Source organism: Phycodurus eques, chromosome 1 (assembly GCF_024500275.1).
Source record: "Phycodurus eques isolate BA_2022a chromosome 1, UOR_Pequ_1.1, whole genome shotgun sequence".
Taxonomy (NCBI): domain Eukaryota; kingdom Metazoa; phylum Chordata; class Actinopteri; order Syngnathiformes; family Syngnathidae; genus Phycodurus; species Phycodurus eques.
Genome location: NC_084525.1, coordinates 48,188,196 through 48,201,389, shown reverse-complemented (window position 1 = coordinate 48,201,389; position 13,194 = coordinate 48,188,196). Strand labels below are relative to the sequence as shown.

At 44.3% G+C, this 13,194-nt stretch overlaps 1 protein-coding gene across 2 annotated transcripts; it reads left to right on the top strand.

The window, feature by feature from the left end:
• Positions 1-6,772: 6,772 nt before the first annotated feature.
• On the top strand, positions 6,773-11,793 carry hspb7 (heat shock protein family, member 7 (cardiovascular)). Of its 2 annotated transcripts, none has more exons than XM_061669496.1 (3): positions 6,773-7,138; positions 10,673-10,797; positions 11,237-11,793. In XM_061669496.1, exons 1-3 carry the CDS (start codon positions 6,976-6,978, stop codon positions 11,414-11,416), a joined length of 468 nt encoding a protein of 155 aa, XP_061525480.1. In that variant the 5' UTR covers positions 6,773-6,975; the 3' UTR covers positions 11,417-11,793. The 2 variants fall into 2 exon arrangements, with proteins under 2 accessions (XP_061525480.1, XP_061525564.1); XM_061669580.1 differs by having other exon boundaries at positions 10,663-10,797.
• Positions 11,794-13,194: the final 1,401 nt, after the last annotated feature.

Sequence of the window (13,194 nt, the reverse complement as noted above, 5' to 3'; positions counted from 1 at the left end):
ATGTACTAAGCAGCACTGTCCATATCAGTTCAGTCCCTATCTTTTTGGACACCATCTTTTACCTCCTCCGAGCCAGCCGCTTTGTGCAGCGGCGCCGGTGTGGCTCCCAAAACGTGTCCCACCTGCGTGGAGAGAAGCCTGTCAAAGGAGAGACGCATTCTCCTCAACACAACAACAACGACGACGACGCAGAATCGCTGTACAGTATACGTTGTGTATACTGCAATAATTTGGTGCATTAGTCCACTGGCTGTCGTAAAACCCCAAACAACCAAAGGCCATTTTGGATGTACTTTAACATGCCAAACACTGTCATTTTTCTCTTTTTCTTTTTCGTGCCAGCAAGTCCGTACCCCAACCTCCCCCCCCCCCCTAGGATTGATGGAAGACCAATCGTGTGTGCTGGAAGACACGCAAACAATTCCCTCTACAAGTAAACGACCCAAAGCTGCCCCTGGAAAAAAAGAGAAAAGAAGCAAAAATCAGTATTAACTAATAAACTAAAGGCACAAAATGATCCAAATGGCTAACGTAGGGAAATAAAGCACCCTCTCATTTTTGACGTCCAATGTTAAATATACAGTTAATATAAAAAGTCTACACACCGCTGTTCAAAGGCAATTTCTCTCCATATATAAAAACAATATTTTGCAAAATGAGAGCAAGATAAATTATTTCAAAACTTTTTCCACCATTAATGTCCTAAAAAGAAAACAGTAGCGCCAAGATATTGGTGGGATGTTGTTCAATTGTGACATTTACGTTTCATGAGTCGTTTACAAATACGATATACGGCACCTACGCTTCCGACGGCTATTTTGGAAAACTACATTTTTCTTCATCGTCCTGAACTCCTCCAAAAGTGGATCGTGACTGAGCAACAATAGGAAAGTGGCGTTCCAGGGTGAGAAGCACTGGGCTAAAAATGACATGAAAATGAAAAATAACTGAAGCATTTATGGTTCAGGTTGAGTTCTCAGGTCGTGCGCCTAAACACAACATTTGAACGGATTCCAACTGCTGAGAAGCAACAACACAGTCCAAATCCGGTCTATCCAGAGAATAACGTCGTAGCGTTCCAAGCTTGAATTGGCATCGTGGGCTCGAGACATCCACGGTGTGTTGTCCAGTAAGGAGGTCAACAGCTGCATCATAAGTGGACTGAATTTCGCACAACGAAATAAGCCGGTGTCACAATTCTTTCAAAAAAAGAACATTCTCATTGAGGATAAAAGCTGCAGTAACATCTAAGGGTGTAATTCGCACTAGGCCAATGTTTCCCACCCAGAAATGTCACAAAAAAGTATAGATGTCATTTGAATCAGTTCCTGTTTACACAACGTCGTGCCCAATTATGCTCCCGGTTATTCCCATTGATGCGGTTTCACCCGAGGGCCACAGTAACTACGATGCGGCCCAGGGAGAGGTACGAGCAGCTCACGGCGCCGCACGGCAGCCTGGTTCCAGCACGCACGAGAGCATCCGAATCATTACAGTCACGATGAGACTAATTGGGAGAAAAACACAACGGCTCCGAGTTTCCACATGGCCTAATGTGAATGTGAATCAGTCAGACGTCTTCGGGGGAATGGAATCGAATTGGATGTGAAGAGTCCTCTTAACCCAGTAGAGCAAAGAGCAGAATCTCCAGCGGGAGGAAAGGGAAACGCGTGGGGAAATTGGCTTGAAACAACACTTGAAGAGTCTCTGGAGGGAGAAGACATATCAAATCTTCCCTCATTTAACTTCATTGAGCTCCTACTAAAATCTGAAACAAAGTTTTCCTGAAATAAATTGCATCAAAAGGCATATTTGACTTTCACCTTTTTGTTTTGCCAGCCATTTAAAAACTAATGCAAACAATTATGGGACCTGTGCAAAAAAAAAAAAAATCCTTGCTTAAGTGTGCGTTTGTACCTGTTTTCCCATACACGATGACTTCAAACTGGAAAATGGACAGAACGTCGACACCCCACCAACGTTTTCCCTTAAATTGCTTTCTCTGAAAGCTTCTGGGACCGCATTGATTTGTGCCCACTAAGCTGGAAAAGCATTAAAAAGGTTCTGCCGCCGATGCTGAGCGATAAGACACACAGCGAGTGCTGTTGGTCCTGGCTGCGAAAAGCGTCTTGAGAAAATCGTGCAAAAAAAAACAAAACAAAAAAAAGACGATAGACGGCGGAAACAGCGCGCTTCGGGGTCGCAGAGAATTGGGCTTCATTGAAAGTGAAACTAAGGCAGCTTAAAGTTGAGCGGAACAATCAACGACTGTACAAGCTGAAGTTTATCTGGCCTCGATGCCGCACTCAGACGTCTCCGTGCGAGAAAACATAGTGCCGCATTTAAAGGGAATGAGAGGAGCCGCTCCGATTGGTGGCTGTGTTCGCTCACACAAAAATAGAGCCCGAAGTGTATTATTTAGTTTGTTTGTACTTTTCTCTTCTATGCTTTTCAACAGTACCCGTGCATTGACCCGGCTTTACCTTCGTCTCCACTCCACACAGACAACAAGTGGAAGGTCAACGTGCCGCAGGCCGCAGAGAAGAAGGACGGGAAGTAGTGGTCATCTCGTTAAGGCTTCTTTATACTCGCGCGGACGGCGAGCGCACTGATGTGACGCTGTTTTGAAAGTGTTCTGCAGTTCACCTCCAAGTCGGGGGTATTGGCTAGGACGCCACGGGGTGGAGTTTCCCGTCGCCGTTTTTCCTTTCCTTTCCGTAACAAGGAACAAAGCAACAACAATGGCAACCGAGTATAAAGAGGCCTTTGCATCTGCGTAGACTGCCCTTCCCGCGAAGGCAGGAGCCAATCATGTTGCAGCGGGGCGTGTCCTGCCTAGAAACTACTACTAATAACGCCCTCCAGTTAGTAGCATAGTGTTTGCATTTTGGTTAACATGCTAATCACAGTGTAGCCTTATTTGAAAGTACCAAACATTGCTGACCTTGGCAAAGGTCAGCCTCTTGATTCCGATTCCGATTCATGATTCAGACAAGCTGATTTAGCCCAGCGGTGCATTTAGGGGAGCAGAGAGCAGCGCCTTTATTGACTATTGCAATAGAAGTATTGCACAATGAACCGATTCATCCCAAACGCTATTCAACGATACTGTGCGGCACGCTTCCCCTGGGGGGGGGGGCGCCAAGGGAAGGTTCAGCAGCTTGAGAGAGAATATCAAAGTTGCAAGCAGCAATCAATGGGCCCTTGTACCTCCACATCTGTTGGGAACCACGCAGACAACTAAAACATCACTTGCTTGTTTAATTTAGCACTTGATAGGTGGAAATGCACTCCAGCAAAAATATGATGTGCCCTTTAAGATTGATGAATGATTCTTGGACCACTGTTGTATTGTTACTTCTTGTGAGACGATTGCATATGAAGGTTTTTGGCCTTTTTAAATAACACGCCAAAGGCTTCTGTGATAGTACCTCCTTTGGAGCTTTGAACATTATTTAGTGGGATTTATACCCCCCATTTGATTGGATTAATATTCTCTTATTTTTGTGTTCCACAATTTATGGGCCATCGCAAAAACAAAAACACCACATATAGTATGTTAAACGATCACTTTCGCACAGCGAAATGTCAGACCTTTGACGAACGCACGGGAGCGTACGCGTGGTTTTTCAGGGAGCAGCGTCCCACGACGGAGCGTCTGGCGGCAGGCTCGTCTTTCGGCCTTGCGACTGCCTCCGTCATTTCCGCTCTCGGGAGACGCCGCCGGGGTCTTCATGCTGCCTTCAAACGTCTTTGTCTTCATTCATTTAACGAGCAAAATAAAAAATAAAAATAAAACATAAAAAAAACACAATGCAGTTCGACGATAAATGAAGGCTCACCGACGCTCGAACCCGAGCCGAGCAGACTTACCTGAGCGACGCAATGGATGTGATCAAAGATCCGTTGCTCGAGGTCGGAATTGTGCAGGTGGGCTTTAAGATGATTAAGCGGTCACACTTGGGAGAGCGGCTCAGATTCAAGCTTTGCTGCCTGCCATTCAAATGACCTTACCAGACAATGATTTACTAAAAAAAATATATATATATAGAATACGTAGAATATAGTTACTGTTTTACTTTTCTCAATTCCACCTCTCCTTCACACTTTCAATTAGCACTTGCGCTATTTTAGAAATTTGAGCTATGTGAGCATCAGTCTCACACACACTGGTAGAAACGTGCAAAAACTGGTTTCCATGGAAACACTCGACTTAGTCCACCTCTTCCGGGGTCTTCGCACGTAATGAATGCCGTGGCGTCGTTATGTCGCCGGTGACTTTCTCCCGGTCTGACGATGACGAAGCAATTTCAAGAGGGCTTTTGCGCCGCATGCTCCCGCCCAGATGAAAGCTTGGAATTTTGGAGGACATTGAAAATGTTGATCACTTGTTTGGATCCGGGGGTGAGCAAACTACGGCCCGTGGACCACGTGCTGCCCGCTCCGCTCTTTAATCCGGAACCACATAATCACATAATCACATAACGAAGACTCATGTAATACCTATTATAATTTTTTTTTCAAGTTTTTTTCCGAATGTTGGTCAATTTATTTTGAACAATTGTACATATGCATTTAATATGATTTATTTTCTTAAGCAGTTATTCAATATACAATAATACTAATTGCATTGATTACAAATAATGTAAAAAAAAAAAAAAAAGACCATTAATTGCATTATTAGTTATAACCTTTACAATTTTACAAATACATCGAACTTTTTTATACGATCAAATAATTGCGTAATCAATTATAATTAGAATAGTGAAAAAAGAAGAAAAAAAATCGACCCTCCACGCGTTCACCATCTACGGTGACGGGATGTTTGTCTGTCTGCAGCCTTACGTAACACACGGCAGCTGAAACCGACGCCGCGTCTGTTTGGAATGTACACAAGCAAACGAACAGTCCCGATTCAATGCCACTGCTGAGACAGGCTGGATTACTGGATCACATTCGCCCTCTTCTGTTTATTACTTTTCATCCTTTCAACGCACGCATCTCGCCCGTGTCCCTCGTCTATTACCGGCAATGATGCATCGTCCATTTCAGCTTTCCTTCCATCCGACGACTGCAGTTGTTTCTGTTGTTGCTTGCTCCTATCTTATTTTCTTGTCCGCATTGTGCAATGGCCTACGGTCATTGGGCACTACATTAGGGATACGAGCACAATGACGTCAAAGTGTTGCGTGGCGAGTATTCTCTCCAATCAAAGAAATCGCCACTTTGAGGACTTTCCCATACCTAAAATCAAACAGTGTTCCCCAACTACATCGCGGTCGAAAACAGGAAATTCCTCAAGGTCAGACCTTCAGAGTGTCACGTGTGTGATGAAGGTTCTGCTCTTAAGACATTCCCCCGTGATGTCATTTGCCTTGTGATAAACGTAGCAACAATGCGAACGGCGCTTCATCGACGCCCAGTGACCAGAACGTTACACTGTATATCAACAAAGACATCGTGCAATTGAATTTGAATGTTTAGGATGCCTTCAGCTGGATGTCATGAGTCGCAGATATTAATAAACACAAAGCATGACACCGCTAAGTCCCGGACACCCGGACAGCTTTGTTTTCCAGTGCATTCTTTCCATCTTTGTTTGGCTCTTAACTTTGCTCGGTGGTGTCAGCTCCTCGCTTGCTGTGGCATCGTTCCATCGCCCTACGGGACGTACGGTATGCTGCACAAATTCTGCCGAGGCACAAGTGAGATGAACGGGTACAAGTATTTTTTTAAATTCTCTCGGCCTACGTCATTGATTCCATTAAATGCAGAACTAGAATTTCATCGCTTTCGGGAGATTAACGGGAGTGCTGTAGTTTAACAGGAATGTAGCCTACTTAAGGATTGGATTCATTGTTCTTGTATAAAAACGAGGCTACAGTAAGGCAGGGGTGGCGAACTGGACAAGTGGAACGCATCAGCAGAACATTGCAACGTCCACGCTACCATAGCAACAGTAGCTTGGAATGAGTTCCTCTTATCCAATCAAGTCATTTAAAAAACTGTGACCGCCACCTATTAGCGGTTCCCTCTTCCCAATGGCTAATAGGAAAGTAGCAATTGGTGTCAAGGAAGTGCTGCTGAAGTGATCCATCTTGAATGAGAGACTTAGATCTTTGTTAGTCTGGGAGGAGCTAAGTTTAGCCTGGGTTGTTCGTTAGAGGTTAACTAGAGCCTTAGCCGCATGTACACATACACTTCTGGTGAATTGACTTTAACGACAAGGTTTTTTTTCCCTTCGATTATCAGCAGGCCATAGTCCCTATTATTAGTTCCTTCCAGTCGCGGAAGATGTCCGAAAGGTTTTACACATCGTGAAAGTAGTGATATAGCTTGTCTGAGAAACATAGCTCTAACCGCATGTGCGGGTCGTTGGTGAAACAAATACAACAAAAAAAGCTCCCTATGTTAGGTTGGCTAGTAGATTTGTTACGATGTTAAGCTGAAGTTGAAAACCGACGAACCGCGAGCAGCACCCGCCACGGAACCGCACGCGGCTCGGGAACCAAGTGTTGGGAAGCGCTGTCGTCGGGCGATGGCGCGCGAGTGAGCTCTGCGGAGAGATCATCTATTTCAGGGATGGCGAGGCAGGAATGGCAACTGTTCACACGCACACACGCGACCTCGCTTACCGGCGGTCTCGATTTTGCACGCGCAGAGCCTTGCCGTCGCTCGGTGCGTGCTGCTAAAAATAGACCATTATCACACACGCGCGCACCTCCTGTCCACACAAGGCCCAGCGCCGCTTATAAGGGGGAGTGGCTGCTAAAGAGTGACACTATAAGGGGATGGAGGCCGTGACCTCGGCCGACACAAATGGCCATTAACTGTAAAGAGAAGCGAGGAAAAGAAATAAATTTCTGTTTTGTTACATTTTAGTTGGAAAGAGCCGTCCTCCGGAAGGAAGAAGCGGCAAGTTTTCCCTGACTTCTCCTTTCACCGTGCCTCAGCCTCGGGCAACCTCCGCCATCCATGAGCGCCAGCAACTCTTCTGCCTACCGATCGGAGCGGAGTTTCCATCAGACGTCGTCCTCGTCTTCCTCCAGTAATCCGTACGTGGAGAAGAGTCACGGGATGTTTTCCGAGGACTTTGGGCCCTTCGTGAGGCCCGGCGGCAACACCTTGGGCTTTTCCAGTAAGTGAGAGACAACTCAAAGCGCTTGTATTGATGTCTGAAATGATGTCCGAGAGAGGAAAATATTGCAGGCAGGAGATCGAGACAATACCAGAGACCAACAGAGCTATCTGATAGTCACTGATAACGCTGGCCTGAGATACGGGCTTCGTTTTTTTCCGATGCGCACAACGAAATTGAAAAGTGTAATTGGGCGACTTTGCGAAGTGCTGCCTCCATGGATGAAAATACAATCCGTGCGCTTACCGTCGCTCAAATTTGCAGTCGCTTCTTTTCTTCCAAAGTAAAATTCTGATTCGGGGTTCAAAAAGCCCAAGTACAGTGGTGTCTTGAGATACGAGCGTAATTCCTCACATGTCCATGCTCTTAACTGAAAACAGCCTTATCTCAATTCGTCTTTCCCATTGAAATGAATGGAGATGCCAGTAATCCGTTCCAGAATCCCCAGAAAATGTTTTGTTTTTGTTTAGTTTTTTCTCATAAGGAAAAATCGCACTCTATAATATTTTACTTTATAAAAACAGGCTGATAAAATAAACGGAACGTAAAGCATGAAACAGTTTGTGCCTCATGATCTAATGGTGGGCTGCGCAAGCTGGTGTGCCCGCCTTGGCCATCGAAAGGCACTATTATATAGCACAGTCATGCCGACAAATGAAGAATACTCTTGCCTACGTCTTCTGCTGTTCTACTACTGAGTAAGTTGCTGTAACATCAGTTGTTTTTTCTCTGAAGGATGAAGAATATTTTCCTCATCTTATAGAAGAGGAATATTTTCCTTATCTTATATTATCTGTCTCTATGTGCTGCTCCACTCTATGCGCCAACATATCCGTTTCTTAAAGGGTTCTAATACTGCCACTGTCGACGCTAACAGTTTGCATGTCAATGGCATTTTCCATTCATTTGGTTGTCGTTTGTTAGCATTGAGCTAGCGGTCGTTCCCACGGCAACGCTGTGGTTGTTTTACATACACAACTCGTGATTCTCTTTAAGTTATGCTTGGTTTGACCATAAACAGTTGGAAACATCGCTTTTCTGATGACATGTTGAAAGGCTTATTGTGAAGTGAGATGAACTGAGTTACTGCCACCATAAAGCGCTCGTATCTCAAGTTTGCACTCGCAAGGCAAAGCAAACATTCGGCTGAATGAGGGCTCGTCTCTCGAAAACCAAGGCCGATCGCTAACGCTGCCCCTGATTGTCATGGTAAGCTAAAGCCGTACTTTTTGGAGATCTCATGAGAGATCTCCAAAAATTGTTGATTTCAGGAGCACGGCGAAGGTTCCGAGCCGATTCCCGCAGTGCTTTTAAAAAAACATTTGATGTATTCTTCGAGGAGCCCCTTTTTAGACATTGCTAATTGCTGTCTTCAGATGGGTGTGTTCCCCACTGCCTTCCAAACAGGAGTGGTTTAAGCCCCGAGTTCTTCGGATGAACCACAGTACCGAGGCAGCCCTTTTCAATGTTTTCAATAACATCATGTGTAATACACACTCTCAAAAACTCACAGTCTTGATGTTACTGGGCCTTAGCTCGGCATTTGATAGAGTAGTTTACCACATTTAATAAAATAGACTCAGAAATCTGGTCGATCTCGCTGGTGCTGTTTCTAACTGGTTCAGTTCTTATCTCACAGATCCATTTTTCTTCATAAGTATGGATACGTGTTCCTCCGGAACACATGAAATTAAGTGTGGGGTGCCCAAGGGTCAATTTTAGGTCCACTACTTTTTCATGTAATATGTAAAGAACCTAGGTGTGATTTTTGACTCTGAGCTTGATTTTATTTCACTTATTAAAAACCTTATGAAGATAGGTTTTTATCATTTTAAAGGTGTCATATTTTACCAAACCAACTTTTCCCAGTATTTGGGATGTAATATTGGCTCTACGGTGCCTCTGTAAACATGTGAAATATGAAATAAAACCGTCCACGGATTCCTCAGTTCCAAACGTTTTCTGCAATCAGGTCATTCAAATTTCTTGAGCTCATCTACGTCACGAGCGAAGAAGATCTCTGCTTACCTCTACGCTCCCAAGCCAACGCTGTCAGCATAACGAACATGTGTGCTCACACAAGTGGGTCTTCTGCACAGAGGCAACCAATCAGAGGAAAGGGGGCGGTCTTAGCCAAATCCGGACAAATCGGATCCAAAATGGGTCAAACAGAAGTAGCTGTCAGAGGGGATTTTCTTGATCGTAATGCCCTGCTCCCTGGTCATCCGAAAAAAGTCTACTGCTAATTCGCAGTTACTGCAAAACTCTGCTGCACACGTGCTGACGAGGACCAGACGGTTGGCCGCACATTACATTAGTTTCAAAATCAATGCTTTGGCATTGCATTGCGGAACGTTTCACTTCTGTTCTATTGCTGTGATGTTTTTTTTTTTTTTTTTTTTTTTTTTTTTTTTGTGAAACACTTTGGTCCGCACTGCCGGCAGTAAGACGGATTTCGTTCCGGTGAGGGTTGGTACAGTTTGTGTAGAAGACTTACTGTACATCACCGACTGAGGGAAAGACAATGGAGTGAGCTTCCCCAGGCGGGCAAAATTAGCATGCCATTAAATCTGCTTGGACAAACACATGACGTTTAAAGGAATTCCACAGGAATTCGTCCACAGGAATCCGTGTGCTCGACGTGGCACAGTTGTTTTGGTAACCATGAATGGTATCCTGCGCAAGCTGCACAGGAGCGGTCGGGGTGCACTACAACAGACACGCACGCACGCACACACGCACGCACGCACGCACACAAGCTGGAGAATGCTGGACTGCCTGCCAGTGTGACTTCAGACCCAGACTATCTGGATGATGTCTGCACAAGAGGCATGAACAAATGGTTGCTCGGTTACTGGTATACACACACACACACACACACACACACGCACGGACATAGTAGGTGTAATATACCTAACCCGCATATGTTAAATCCAATCTGATATCACTCAGACTGCCAATCGTTGCCGTGTGTGTGTGTGTGTGTGTGTGTGTGTGTATAGTTCTCGACTGAGGTCACAATCACACACCAGGACAAACAGCTGTCACTGTCACCACTGACATCCGCCCGCTCGACTCGCCTATGCATTATAACACTCTTGTATAATACAGCAGATGAAATGTCCATCCATCCATTTTCTGTAGCGCTTGTCCTCACTCGGGTCGCAGGTGCGCTGGAGACTACCCCAGCTATCTTCGGGCGAGAGGCGGGGTTCACCCTGAACTGGTCGCCAGCTAATCGCGGCAGATAAAATGTGTCAGTAGGAAAGGGAAACTGTTGGTTCTTTGTCTGCTAATATGAAAAGTTAACCAATTTTAACCTGAATCGTTGACTTATGGCATTTTCGCCACACTCAAATCGGACTCACAATGACATTTAAAACGATAATGTATTATAATAAGAGGTGGCAAAGGTGCCAGAACATCCAACTCATGAAAACAACGTGAAGCGCTGCTGAAGTTGTGAGAAAATTGTGGAGCAGGAGCGAAAATCCTTGTTGTGCTGTTCCCCTTAACAACGTCAGACATTTGCAGGTGGAAGTGGGAAGATCAAAGCACTCGGGGATTCGTACCAGTTCACGGTGGACGTTCGAGACTTCTCCCCGGAAGACGTCATCGTCACCACGTCCAACAACCAAATCGAAGTCCGTGCGGAAAAGGTACGGAATCTCGTACGTGACTCCGAGTTCGGGTTCCACTGAGCGGGGGCCAGTTTTGGTTGGTCGTAAATACCCGAATGTCCTCCCCGGTCGCGCTTGCCTCAGTGCAGTGAGGCCTCAAGATACAAGTTGAATTTCGGGCTCGTAACTCAAAACACTCCAATCATCTTTCTGGTCTCCAATGTTGCGCCATCGTGTGTTTATGTAAAGGCTCGCGTGGTCTCTCCAATGTCGCGCTCATCGTACTCCTCGCTACGCTCGACTGCACTGCATGAATTTCGCATGCATCTTCCCAATACAATTATTGATACTATTCGACAAACAAACAGTGAGGAAAATGCACAATAAATACAAAATATGAACATCAAATCAAATACTCTGCCTGGCCACTGACACAAATGCATTGCACGTTTTGCTGTTCTTTTCGTCTGATTGACAGTTGGCCCAGGACGGTTCGGTGATGAACACATTCACCCACAAGTGTCAGCTGCCCGAGGACGTGGACCCCACCTCGGTGACGTCATCTCTGGGCGCCGAGGGGACGCTCACGGTTCGGGCGCGGCGACACCCGGCCAAACATGAGCACGCACAGACCTTTCGCACTGAAATTAAGATTTAAACAATTATCCACATTGACACACACACACCATTCTCGCCATTCATTCATTAATGCTTTTCATGTATTATAATACTACATTATCAGTTGTGTGAAGAAAATTCTCCTGTTCTTGTGTTTTTGTCATTTCGAAATAAATCGACAACACTCATGAGCGACACCTTTTGGAGCCAGTCTGACCTCTTGTGGTAAGATGGCAGAATTGCAGTTGTACCGTCCAGCCACTTTCATTGTACAGCATTCTGTGTACACTTATTTTGTTGACAGTCATCTTTACAATGCAAAAACAAAATGAACAAAACCAATAATAAAAACAACTCTTGAATACTTCTTGTGGAGTGTCGACAAACAGAATTGTCATGGCCAGCAGAGGGAGGCATCACTGTTTGGAAAAATTGTTTTTTTTCTTTCTTTTTTTTTTCTTTCTCCTTTAAAAAAAAAAAATTAAAAAAAAGAAAAGAAAAATAAATCGTTATGCTGTAGTAGTTATTTCTTAACCATTATGCCCTGTTGACAAAAAGTTACATTGGCACGGTTAACCGCAAGATTTTTATTTGGAACGTTAACATTTTAACCATTGTTTCATTTTCTTCCTGTTCTGGTTGAGTCATCCCATTAAAAAAAAAAAAAAAAATCAAATAAATAAATATCTATATATTCTTTTTAAAAATGCTTTGTGGTCTCCCTGCCCGGCAGCTGGATTAGTGGTTAGCACGTTTGCCTCAGAAAGAGTTTTAAAGTTCACAGTTCGACGCAGCTGCGACCTTCTTCGTTGCGCATATGTTGCTTCTCTGGCTAACACACACACACACACACTCAATATATATATATATATATATATATATATATATATATATATAATATTCAGTTTGTAATCCATTACAAATATTTTGGAATGAATTAAAATTGTTTTTATTCTCTGTAAAGTGAAAATACCATCTCAATTTGACACACCACAGAGAAGAGTGTTGTTAACAACCCTGCTAAATTTGACTGATTTATAAAAAAAAATCGATATATCAATATATTATAGATATATAATTATAAAATAAGGCTTCCAAATTATTATTATTATTTTTTTTTTGTCCAACCCTCAAAGGCCCTAAATCCTAAATGTTTGCGCCGCCCAAAAAAGTGAAAGCCTCTGGTTGCGGAATGTGTCCCACCCTTTCCGTTTCGGGGGGAACAACAAGGCGCTCTAAAGTAGCCACGTCACCACGAACCTCCTGTCCGCACGCTGTCACGGTGGACTTTTTCCCAAACTAAATTGACCTCACGCTTCCGCCTTCTCTCACGGCTGCCAACGAGCCGTCGGATTATCCGAAGGGAAGACGCATTTTCGGATATATAATAATATAATAATAATAATAATAACAGTAAACGCTTTCATGCAGCTCTCGCATTGGATTTCACTAAACATTGTCGCCGTTTAAAAACAAAAAACAAAAAGCAAACCAAAAAAAACCCACACTTTGTCTGTTCTTCAGTTGTCTTTTATGGTTTGACATTGACTGACCTTTCTGCCCTGACAACAAAGCTTAACATTTGACCAAACACTTTATCTCGGATCTCAACGTGAACGTGATCTCGCCTTCAAACCGCCGCTTTCATTTTGAACTTCATTCGCAAGACAACCTGTAACAGCGGCTCCTTGTTCCCTTCTTTATTTTCTTTGCGCACGTGCGCCAAGGGCAACAGTGGGAATTGCTGGGAAAAGTCCCGAAAAGGCCGAGCGAACGGACGACACTTTTGCCACCCAACATGGCGAGGAAAAGCGAGCT

Coding starts and splice junctions, on each gene's coding strand:
- hspb7 (XM_061669496.1), top strand. CDS start 6,976: ATGAGCGCCAGCAACTCTTCTGCCTACCGATCGGAGCGGAGTTTCCAT. Junction 7,139..10,672: donor CAACACCTTGGGCTTTTCCA/GTAAGTGAGAGA, acceptor AGACATTTGCAG/GTGGAAGTGGGAAGATCAAA. Junction 10,798..11,236: donor TCGAAGTCCGTGCGGAAAAG/GTACGGAATCTC, acceptor TCTGATTGACAG/TTGGCCCAGGACGGTTCGGT.